The sequence below is a fragment of the Sinocyclocheilus anshuiensis genome, unplaced genomic scaffold (genome assembly GCF_001515605.1).
Source record: "Sinocyclocheilus anshuiensis isolate Anshui unplaced genomic scaffold, SAMN03320099.WGS_v1.1 scaffold727, whole genome shotgun sequence".
Classification (NCBI taxonomy): Eukaryota; Metazoa; Chordata; class Actinopteri; order Cypriniformes; family Cyprinidae; genus Sinocyclocheilus; species Sinocyclocheilus anshuiensis.
The window spans coordinates 214,623-227,669 of NW_015551038.1; the positions used below are offsets into that span (position 1 = coordinate 214,623).

Consider the following 13,047-nt stretch of genomic DNA (forward strand, 5'->3'; position numbering starts at 1 on the left):
TTGGAATCTGGAATGGACTACTATTTGTAAGTAATCTACCCAGCTTTGTACATATACTGTATATATATATATACATACATACAATGTGATTTCCATTTGTGATCATGTGATCTTCGGTTAGGGGATCTTTGTGATGCTTTTTAAAGCAAAGTTGGGGTTGATTTCGAGTTCAGATACAAACATGAATAGAATAGGCTAATTAAATTTGTCTATTTTAATGTAAGATGTTGTCACTGCCTTCCGCCATTTCCTCTCGTGCAAAAAAAAACAACAACAGCATTGCCTGCTGCTTCTGCGTCAGACTGATGCTGGCTGGACAGGATTTACCGTGAGTTTTCAAAATCGCTATAATCAAACACGGTTTTGATGATAATTACATTTTAAACGATAATACTAACCGTCAGGGCATTTTATTGTGATTTATCGTGAAACCGGTAATCGTTCCATCCCTACGGACTACAGTGGCATTATCTCAACAGCGTCAGTATTTCATGGCTCAGGTCATGATCCAATGTTTTTGGCTCCTAGGGTCCCCATAGAGATTGAGTGAAAGAACTGTATACTGAGCTAAAAATTGAATTCTGCTACTTCCAATACTATGTATTATCATGTTTGGAAAAAGTTCTGAGCAGGCTACTTTATGTTAGATAAAGTACCCCCACCCCCTAACACTACACATCTTGGCTGCGCCCAAAAGCTGAAAAATGCTGCCTCCATAGGCAGCATATGGAGGTAGGAAGACAACAAGGCATGTCCGAATCCAATGATCATGTCACATCATGTCTGCTGAGATACATTCATCTGATAGATTTTTGAAGGCAGCATAAAGGTATCCTTCGCTGCCTATGATATCCCACAGGACTGTGGGTTTGATTCCATAACAGCTGAGCTATGGCATCTAAAAGCTGTGGTTTTTGGTCAGTTTGTCTGTTAATGTAAATGTTATTTCCACATTCAATCTCATTTCTAGCTAGAAATTAGTACTATAGAAATGTAATATTCACTTAGTTATCCCCAAAGCGCTCTCTATTTTGTTGTAGATCATTAAACTATTATGCTGTCTCAGAAGTATGCCTGAAATAATTTTCGGGAGGTACGCTGCCTGGAAAGTCATTATCTGATAGGGCAACAAGGCATATGCTTTTAGACACAGCTGTTGTATGCCAACCTAATCAGACACACCTGATTCAAATGATCAGACAGTGGCTAAGTCGGTGACTACTGTCAACTGTTTGGTTACCAACATTCTTGAAAATACAGAAAAGTTCTCATACAGAACAACTTGAGGGTGAGTAAATGATAAAAGATTTTTCATTTTTGGGTGAACAATCCATTTAACTGTTGGAGTTTAAGGAAGTAACCAGTTTGGGCCAGATGCTGCTTCATTACTGTGTGCCCACAGAGAGTGGCATTTTCTACAGATATGTTCATCATGTGTGTCTGTGTACACACGGAATGGTGTTTGTGTATGTAGTCTGAAGAAGGTACACACACATATTCTCTACATGGTGCTCGGCTGTGTTTGTAGACAGTGTCTCAGCAGGGAAGCAGTCTTTAACAGTCTGCCAGAATACCACATGCTTCCTGTCTTCTCCTGCTTGTCCCCTAGTGTGAGTGCTCTCCAGCAGACCCAGGAAGAGCTGTCCATATAGAGAATGCTTAGGTGTGAATGGATCCAGCACCCTGCTGTGATTTTAATTTTATGTATCCTAATAAGTTGTGTGTAAAATACTGGATTTTCAAGACCACAATCAGGGTGGCAGAGTGGCTAGGTGGTTAGCACTGTTGTCTCACAGCAAGAAGGTCCCTGGTTCGAGCCCCAGCAGGTGTGTGGAGTTTGCATGTTCTCCCTGTGTCAGCGTGGGTTTACTCCTGGTACTCTGGTTTCCTCCCACAGCCCAAAAACATGCAGGTCAGGTGAATTGAAGATTCTAAATTGTTCCCCCCAACTTGTGTGTAAGACAGACTTATGTATGGATTAACTGGTTCTCGCCAATAATATAACCATAGATGCTGGAATGGCGTTAAGAAGAAAATAAACAAACAAGACCACAATCAAAACCCATCTTGTTCCAGTTCAGACATTACCAGCTATCGTTGCCCCTCCTTCTTGTTCTGTGCATTGTTTGCATTGTGACCGTTCTCTGCTGCTTCAACTAGTCTCTGAATTTGACAAAGTTTGTGAGATACCTGACAGTAAATGAAGAATGAAATGAGATTGAGACACTATCCAAAAGCCCACCTTTGAGTTAGGTCCAGTTACACATTTACTTGCCTCCAAACATCAATTAGAAAGCAAACTCTGGTTGGTTGACCATATTGTCTCTTCCTTTGTGAGCTTCCTTGGTCAGGATATACTGCAGTGTGGAGACGTTATGCTGATGCTCAGCACTAGCACTCAGATAGCTTTGTTTCATCACTTGTGTTAACTCTGCCTTCTGTTTCTCTTTCTCATTGTGTCTGTATCTGTAGCCCATCTGTGGGTGGCATTTAAAAACAGACAGTTGATGCACATTATGATTAGGTCACTCTCACTGTTAAAAACAGCTCCAGAAACGCCTCTTCCCAGTGTCTGTCTGATTTTTCTCCAGTCCAGACAGCTGTAGGTAGGCTGCAGGAGCATACAGACTGGGCCAGTGAAATGGGTAAGTGACAGTGATCTGAATAATGGCAAGTTGGGTGTAGGCTGACATCCAGTTTCCCAAAACTTTATTTCAGTTGCTAAGGCAAGAGAGTGTGTACATAAACATACAGTTCCCGTTGTGAGATTTCCTGTTAAAAACACATTGTACTTTGGAGGACAAACAAAAATAATGAATGAATTAATTAATTAATCTACAATCTAAATGATAAATACCTAAATAAGTAAATTAGTATAAATAAGTACATTTGCGAGGCATCAAAATTATTTTTTTAACAGAACACCAAATCTGAAATTAAAGTTTTCATTTAGCCATAAAACTGAAATTTAAAAATGTAATAATCAGTAAATTAATCAAATGTATTTAATTAACACTCAAGTAAAAAACTGAGTTGTATCCAATGATTTAAGTTCTTTTTTTAATTCTTGATTTTATTTTTTATTAATTTACTAATGTGGTCATTCAATTAGTAATAATAATTTATTGGGTTTATATTTGAAATATATTTATTTACATTTGTTTTACAATTAGTTATTTCTGTACGTATGCACTTGTGTATTTATTCTTTAGTTGTTTTTATTTTTATTTCACAGTTATATTTCCTCCTCCAATATGATAATCAGAGGTGGTCCATTTAACCCCGTTGCCTATACTCAAAATTGGATTACAAATGCCATTTATTTCCATTACATTATTATACAACCATTTATTTCTGAGATAATTGGATACAATGTCGATGTCAAATGTTTATGGTTGCATACTAGACAATAAGGGAAAAAAAGTTGCAGTATGCAGTACACAAGTATTAATTTCTGAACACGGTCAATGTGTCTCTCTCACAGCAGGTGTGGTGTGTGTGATTAATTAACTGCTCCATTTGGACTTGGATATTAAAGGGCTCATCCTTTATCCAGCAGAGACAGAGACACAGGAGTAGAGGGGAGGACTAAGTCCCTAGTTCTGCTTGAGAAGAGAGAGCGGCAGACCCTGGGGGGTAGGGGTACCCTGTTTTTTTGTGGCTTTCCATCTGTAGAAACAGGCTGCATACATAACACAAGCTTATCGTCTCACTCACATAAGTGATAGTGGCTCTGTTCCACAAACTGGTGACAATTTAAAGCATCATAGGTATGCTCCTGATGTGAAGGCTGTTCCGAAAGGTAAGTGGCATCACAAGCTTCAGATAGGACAGTCCTAAAATGTGACCGACTCAGTGAAAGCATACAGAAAGGATGGTGGACAAAGCAAGATAACTGAGATATGATTCATTTGATGCTGAAAAGAATATAATAGGCCAGTTTAATTAAATTTTACTTTTTTCTAGTAAAGGTTCTTAGTGAATATTTTGTGTGGTGGGGGGTTCAAATAACGTGTCAAAGAGATCACCCTAAAATGACATTTTGTCGTCATTTACCTGTCCACACCTGTATGTATTTCTTTATTCTGCCTTACATAATAAAAGGACACATTTTTCAAAATATGTGCTTTTGTGTTCCATAGAAGAAAGAAATGCATACAGGTTTGAGTAAATTATTTGTGTGGCGTGTGGAGTTGCTGCCTAAGTAGAGTGCATAGAATTAGTCTCTTACGTGATTTCATCTCAATTAAGATCTAGCTGTGGAAAGAACAAAACTGATGTGTGTTTGTTCAGAATGGTCATAATATGATATGATATGGTCATGATATCTGCTGTTTCACGGAATGAACCATGTGAGTGCACCAAAAAACAATGACATGTGTTTGTGTGTGTGTGTGCGTGGGGCAGCATATGGACTGAGGTGTGTTGAGTTCTGCTCTCACACCAGGTGTGAAATGGGCTGTTTAATTAACTGCTGATGCCGTTCTAATGCAGCCTGAGACGTGTGTGTGTGGTCAGTGTGAGGTAGAGGTGGGTTAATAGATGAACCCTCAGAGAACAGAGATGCACATTAATCACACGGGCACACACACACACACACACAGTCTCTCTCTTTCTTTGCAGTGTGAAATCTGTTCATTTTAGTGGCATTCAGAGTGTGACAGGAAGTGTTGGAACCTCTAGTCCATATATGGGAACGGCTTCCTCTGAGAGCAGCTTGCACAGACGCATCGCACTGAATACATTTGAATATCATTAGCATCTCATAAAAGCATACCAGTTTGACTCAGATGGTTTGTGTGTGTCAATAAGAGGCCCATCTGCCTGTGTGTGTTTCATTTGAAAGAAAAGACAACCATAAAACCTACTTGAGAGAGATCTGATGCCTGCCTCTCCGTCACACACACATTATCTTGTGATGATGTTTGGTGCAGTAATTTAGTGCTAATGCTGTAAAGACACATAAAATATAAATGTGTCTGACAGATCCACACTCACGGGAACTGCAGGAGGATGATGATGTTTGATGGATGAGCGCGTGTCAGAGTGAATAAAAGAGAAGAAAGCTATAAAGGTGGGGGTATCTTGCTGCACATGTGCCTGCAGTCCTGTTGAATTATTCACTGTGTCCTGTGTATCACACTGGGAGAAACAAATGAGAAGACACTGAGAAACGGCAGCAGATGAGCAGCTATCAGTAATGACTACAGGCATCACACCGCTGTTGTGTAATAGGGAACTGCCTCTGTAGGCAGCAGTATAAGGCATCATAGGCATTACTCTCCTGACATGAACTTTACAAAAATTAGGCAACTTAATCACACTGCCTCGTCCCATACCTTATTTTTGTCCAGTTTCTAGCAGAATGGCATTCATCCATCATGGATAAGGTCCATAATGTTGATAATATATTTACAATTACACATTCAATTGTGAAATGTATCAATAAAAACAAATCACAATTTCAATACAGACTGTCCTCAAGCAAGTTTGTGTGTACTTTGTCGTGTCATTCCTCTTGTTTTGGAATCTGCTGTGGGTCGAATCTCTCATTCACTTCACAAGTGGCTGCTTATGTAGATTGTTCCAAATCACTTATTCAAGAGCTTCAGTTTCAGTTTAGGGCTGAAATATCAACAGTGGTTTGATCACTGAAAAAAAAAAGAATATCTGGCCCAATCAAAAAGAGAGATTTCTGAAGTTAAATCAAATACAATCAAGTGAACCAAAAAATTGTTCTGATATTAGGTAAGTCTCAGTATCATGTATTTTCAAATTATTTTGTTTATCTTGTTTATTGTTAGTTAGCACTAATACATACTCTTAACCATCCTAACCTTTGAAAATAATCATTATTTGCAGCCCTATTTCAGTTGGGATACTGCATGAGTTATAGATGCTGGTTTTGGAAGAGGCTAAGGTGTGTGTGTGTGTAGCCTGTGTTAAATGACTGAATGAGACAGGAGGAGACACTCGTGTCTTTGGGACTCAGCTGCAATTTGCTGATGTAGATTCACTCTCACACTCTCTCTCTCATTCTCTCTCCCTCTCTCTTTCGCGTTATCACTTTGCATGCATGCTTAATGGTGTGCAGCTGTAATTACTGCAGCAAGCGCCTCTTCACCTCTGCTCACCTTTGCTCCTCCTTTGGTGTTAACAGAAACCTTTGTGGCATTTCTCTTAAAAGCTTTCTTCTGAGAACACTAGCTCCTAATGTCTTCCCTTCCTGTTTTACAGACATCATCTGGGCTTAAATGTCTTGACACTCGAATGAATATGGCTGAGGTGACTGAAAAGTAGTTCTTATTCAGATTATTATCCTGCTCCATTTTTAAGGCGTATTTTCTGCACCGGGTAAAATTTAAGTTAACACTTTAGTATAGGGACCAATTCTCACTCTTAAAGGGTTAGTTCACCCGAAAATGAAAATTAGGCTGTGTTTTACTCACCCCCGATGCATCCTAGGTGTATATGATGTTCTTCAGCATGCACAAAGCTGACCTCATATGTCATTCCCCCTGGAACTGCTTCCGTTTACAACAGTGAGCGCAAGCTAGAGTCAAGCGATTATTACGTTTTGAATATGGAATATTGGGCTTGAACAAGTGCACTGAAGTCAGGATGAATATATGAGGTGGATATGCGAAGGACAGCACACAAGTGATCATCACTGAGAGAGGATCTGTATCTGGATTTGTTAAACTTCATCACTGAGAATGTTTGTTCACAAATGTGGGTAGATCCAAAGACAACCAACATCCTCTGTGCATGCCTCCTAATGTGTGGAATGTTTTCCTCTTTGAGAGAGGAATAAAAATGCAGTGGGGATTCTGACTTAAAGTGCTCTGCAGTAGTTTATCAGACTGCAGGTCAATGAGTTCAAGCTGAACATCAATGGGTGCATTGTCCAAACAGCAAGTGAAGGGAGAAGAAATCATGTGCATTTCATTCTCAGTTGTTTTGAAGTCTTCAAATCGCCTTGCAAACTCACCATGCAGTGCCCCTAACATGGGCGAGTACCTGTGGAGGTGATCAGCTGATGGTGTGACTTCTTTCAGTGTTGGCATGTGGGTAAGAACGTTGCCCTCCAATTGGCTTGAAAGAAACTTCAACTTTCTCCGGAGAGCTGTCACTAAGCTGTACATTTCATGTACAAAGAGGCCCTTGCCTTGCAGCTTGGTATTTAGTTCATTCATAAGTGCAGTCACATCAACAGCGAAAGCCAGATCTGCATCTGAGAGCTCTGGGATGTCCTTGCATTTCTTCTCACAAAACTCCTGAATTTCTGCTCTCAAGTTCCATACGCTTTTAAGCACCTTGCCCAGGCTGAGCCATCTGACAGTTGTGTGGTAGCCTATGTCACTATGTTCACTTTCATGCTCCTCCAAAAGTGCAACAAACTGTCTATGATTCAGTGCTCTTGCCCTGATGAAGTTAACTATTTTAGTCACAACATCAATAACATGGTTGATTTTTAGCACTGACTTACACAACACCTCCTGAAGTATAATGCAATGCAAAAGAACCAATTTCTGTTCTTGGTTTATTTCAGTCACTTTATCTTGCATCCGTTTCAAATTCTTGTATTTCTCTGTGTGTTTAGTCTCGTAATGGCGATTCAAATTGTAATCCTTAAACACAGCTATCTGTTCTCCACAATCTAAGCACACAGCTTTACTTTTGAGTTCAGTAAATAAATACTTAGAAGTCCATGTCTTCTGCATCAATCTTTCTTTTTTTAATGTTAGCTAACATATTTAAGGGCTAACGGCGAACTCTTGAATGCTGTCCTACATGATCGCGAACACATTTCAGTGAGGGTGCGTACAGTCACATGCACGGACGTATGTAAATAAAAAATATATATATTGTTGCCTTCAAAATAAAAGCAGTGCGGTTGTATTACGTGTTTATAGGTTATTTATGTCATGTTGCGGACAAATAGCTAAATAATGTAGATTTACGCTGACTCTATATCAGACCTGGGCATTGCACGGCCCCATTTGCGTTTGAATTTTAATTAACCAATTACTTCACGCGGGCCGGTCAAGGATATCCAGAGGGCCGGATATGGCCCGGGGCCGTAAAATGCTCAGGTCTGTGTTAGACTCTGCTCACCTCTTACAGCGGACAAACTGACAGACTGAGGGACAGATGGAGTGTGTGTAGAGGTGCACCAATGATGACAGCTTTAGAGAGCGATGATATAGCACTGGATTGTAATTGGCTGGATGTCCATGCAGGACTTTCTTTTTTCTCTCTCTTGTCAGAGCTTTTCCTGTCATCTCTCTTCATGAATTCTCCTCCCTGTCTCCATCTGTTTGATGTAGGCTGTCTGTCTCTCTACTCCTCCACGAGACATTTATATTTATGTAATATATCCTTTCCACTTCAAACAGAACTAGTCAAAAATAAACGGGTGCGCACACAGCTTTAAGTCGTAACTCATACAGAGATGTGTAAGAAGCTGGTGCAGTGTGTTTGCAATGTGGGTTTCAATTTGCTTTTATTTATAAGCTACAATCTCATGCAGAGATCACATAATTTTTGTTTTTAAGCATAAAGAGACAATACCTAGATAAATGGCATGAAGTGGATTACAGAATGACTGATAAACTGTTTCTCTCCTCTTTCCTCTCATTTAGCAGGATCAAGGAACAATACCTAGATACATGGCATGAAGTTGATTACAGAATTACTCATAAACTGTTTCACTCCTGTTTCCTCTCTTTTAGCAGGATCTTCCATCAGCAGCGAATCATCTCCTGTCTCATCTCCGGCCACTAACCACAGCTCCCCAGTTAGTACGCCCAAGCGAGGCCCCATGGGTCCAGTTATAGTGCCTCCTGGGGGCCACAGCATACCCAGTACCCCACCTGTTGTCACCATAGCACCCACCAAAACCGTCAACGGCCTGTGGAGGAGCGAGAGCCGAACTGTACGAGAGGTAAAGTTAATCATAATATACAAAAGCTCTGTTCAAAACCCTAGAGAGCCATCTCACTGATACAAAGACAGCTTTGTAACATGTTAAGAGAGTCTTAGAATGCAACAATTTTATTGTCTTCCTTACAGACCAGCTGTCTTGTCAGGAACTTTAACATGCAGTTTAGGTAGGCAGCTGAAAAGGAACAGAGCATGTGGAATTCTCACATGTTTTCTTCAGGTTCATCGGTTCTCTGTTTGTCTGTATAACAATGCATAGTAAAGATTTACAAAAATCTATTTCAGATAAATGCTTTTCTTTTAAGTATCACAGTTTCCACAAAAATATTAAGCAGTTTTGTCGGCACCAATAACCTAGTGGGCAATGCTCCGACATATAACATTGTTGCGTTGTGGCGTCCCGAGATCGAATCCCAGCTCGAGGTCATTTCCCGATCCCACCCCCACCTCTCTCTCTCCCACTTCGCTTCCTGTCTACTCTACACTATCCTATTGTAATAAAGGCAAAAACGCCAAAGAATTTATCTGCTACACTGCTGCTGCTGGTTATTGCTGTAGTTGTAGATATTGCTGCTGCTGCAAATACTGGAAGTTGCTTTTGCCAATGCATATATCGATACAGTGCTGTGAGTATTTAAGACATACTGCTGCTGCACAAATAGCATATAAAATAACCCGTAGCAGAACTATACAGGTGGAGCTGGGGAAGGTGGTGGGTTTCAGAGGAACTCTGAAAGCATGCTGCAAATGCTCAAGTGAATGCTAACCAGCCATTTAAATGTGAAGTAGCAAGCTCATTGCATATGCAACATAAACCAATCAGCTTGTGCCAAGTCATTTAACGCTGTGAATATCATCAGTTACGTTAATACCTGTCAGTCTGCGCCATCTTGAGTTTCATGACTGAAGTATACTTAAATGTTACTTGAGCACCAATTCGGCATATTAGAATAGCCTAATTTCTGAAGGATCATGTGACACTGAAGACTGTAGTAACTAGGGATGCACCGATACCACTTTTTCCAGTACTCGCCCGATACCGATACTTTTATTTTTGGTACTTGCCGATACCGAGTACCTTTTTAAAATATTGGTTACAGAAACCAAAAGAGTATGTATAATGTTAGTTGGTTAACTTCATTTATCAAATAGATACAGTCAAACCACTCGCGCATCTGCGCCGCCGCGCGCTCAATTTGCTTATCAACTCACGCACATCAGCTATACAGGCATTAATACTGAATGTTTAACATTATATTCATTGCATGCATATACTTTGTATACATCCTTAATCTCTAATAACTCCATTCTGCTGTCTGTTGTTTTGTTGTCTGTTTTTTTTGTCTGAATATGGCGCTTATCACATGCTGTGTGGTATCGGCGTTTGGTATCGGGGCATTTTAACGAGTACGAATACGAGTACAGGAGCTCAGTATCGGGCCCGATACCGATACCAGTATCGGTATCGGTGCATCCCTAGTAGTAACAGGTACTGAGAATTGTACCATACCATATAGCTTTATTGAAGCAACATGCCTACTTGAGGCTGTTTGTGGCAAGAAAAACTGGCTTGTTGCTTTATTCACATACATGTATAGTGCTGGATTTTCATTTGCTTTGTGAATCACAGTGTCAGAATGTGTGTGACATGTTTGGGTGATACACAGCCGACAACAGCACCAGCTACCTCCCCCCACCCCCACCCCATTATACACGCCCTCTGTCCCCAGTGTTAAACAATAGCCCTGCAACAGCACTAAACATATGTGTCCTCACCCCTCTTCAGATGCCTGTAGTAAATGTATGTGCGTACTCGCTTTGATTAAAGCTGCAGTCTGTAAGTTTTGCATCTTTGTCGCCATCTCTGTTTGAAACCTGCAATTGCAGTTATTTGTGGAATTATTTTCTTTACGTGGGTTGTGCACTGGCATGGCTCCTCAGTGCGGATAAATCTAATGTTTTGATGTGTGGCTGTCAGTCACTGCAGTGTGTGGATACTGTACTTAGGAATCACAGATTCTGTCTTGGAAGTATTGCCCAAATAAGAATTTTCACTGGATATTGTCATCTAAACAATTAAGTAACATGTCTGCCACTTTTGTTCTGATCAACTGAGGAAAAAAGCATTACAATAAATCAAGCTACCAATGGTGATTAAATCTAACGATTGCATCAGCATTGCATGACTACATGTATGTAGTGTGTATTAGCGTTACATGTAGATTTCAATTTCTGTAACTTTACAGTCTAATCTCTAATTGTCATGCCATTCAAATTTCATATAAAGACATTCTTTTAACCCAAAAAGCAAATTATTCTTCCTTAGAACTGGTTCTCTTTGCAATACAAAACTTGTGTAATCCCACGTAGGCTATCTGTAATCAGATTTAAAACTGGAATATAATCTAATTTCAGTCACTTACATGTGTTTCATAAACACATAATCATTTCTGGATTACAATCCGCAATCAAAATAACACATTTGATTATTCCAGCTGCTGTGAGAAAAGTCTATAAACGATCCGCCACCTGCAGCACCCTCACATGCGACAGCCTACTAGCCGGGACAACTTCTTTATGTTTACAGACGCAGACACAGCGGCATGCTTGAATTTCCCACGAAACCTACCCTGTACCACTCAAATTAGAAAATATTATTATAAGCTTATACCATTGTGAATCGGGCTAAGGTCAGGAGATAGTTTTGAACACTGGCTGGTTATGTACTTGCTCAAAAATAGATTTTGGATAATTTTTAATTAAAAAAAAGTTACGGACTGCAGCTTTAAAGATTACAGTCATCATCTTCCTCTGGCTACATCTACGCTCACCCTTAGAAACTGGGGTGCCTTTTTAACTGAAATGAAGCTGGCACTCAGCTGGGAGATCTGTGATCCAGCGTGAGCGAGAGACGCAGCGTTTTGCTCCAGTCTCTGATCAGCCCTGTCTATGTGTTGCTCCAACTGAGGTTGAACACCTCTGACATCACACTTTATGACAGGAGGGGTTCGACTACACATACTAAGGATTCTGGGTTGGTATAGTTGAGGGAGAGGGGCAGGGGTGCTCAGGCCATAGCTCTCACACACACACACACATACTGAACAAAGAGCTTTCCGTCTGCTCCTCAACCCTTATTATTGCTGAGTGTGTGTGCATGCAGGGGGGTTAATCCCATAAACCAAGGTTCTATAGATTTCCCTGACTGCCTCGACCCTGACCCTCTAGTTACATAATCCTGCAGAGTGAGATACTATTGTGAATTACAAACTGTCTCTCTTTTAGCTTACTGTGACATCAGTATGATTTTTCTCAATAGTTGTCACATTTTTACTAAGTTTTACTAAGATATGTTGTGTGAGTGTGGGGTCCTCACTATACTGAGGTGGTGTATCTTCCTGCCAGACAAAAGCCACTGAGACAGACAGACAGAGAGAAAGACAGAGGAGCCAGGCATCAGGCAACCCTGGGCTCCATCACAACACACTCCTCTTTCATTTTTAATGTGCATAAGCCCCACTGCACACCTGTCGCCTTACACACACACACACACACATACACACACACACACACACGTATATATTTATGTAGCTCTATAAAAGGACATGATATATATAGTTATGCTGCTTTTACAAGATAATTATAATTACTGCAGTCTAACCTGAACCATACCAACCAACCAAAGAAAACAGTAAAACGTTTATTATATTCATGTTTTTCTTTTGTATTTTATTGTATACAGTGGGTACGGAAAGTATTCAGACCCCCTTCAATTTTTCACTCTTTACTTTCCGTACCCACTGTATATTTATTATGAATTTTGTCCCCAAACATGGCAAGTAAACCGACATGTACACACAGAATTTGTATGTAATGCAGTCAATGACCACACTGTAAAAAATGACTATGAATTTAACGGTAAATGACTGTAAAAATGCTACAGTAAAAAACCTGTTAAATGGTTAACGGTAAATTCCCCTACTATATACGGTGATATTATTACATCCTGTCTTGTTTTGGATTTTTATAACAAATAGCCATAAAAATGTGATACTTTAATTATTTAAAATGACAGAAGTGAATTTAAAGTCACCTGCTGAA

At 40.0% G+C, this 13,047-nt stretch overlaps 1 protein-coding gene across 2 annotated transcripts in view; it reads left to right on the plus strand.

The window, feature by feature from the left end:
• Positions 1–13,047, plus strand: part of LOC107661366 (genetic suppressor element 1-like) — a 229,493-nt gene that overhangs the window by 178,416 nt on the left and 38,030 nt on the right. For both annotated transcript variants that reach the window (XM_016450893.1, XM_016450894.1), the window contains one exon: positions 8,736–8,947. In XM_016450893.1, coding sequence (XP_016306379.1) covers positions 8,736–8,947 — 212 coding nt within the window. The remainder of the gene's footprint in view (positions 1–8,735; positions 8,948–13,047) is intronic.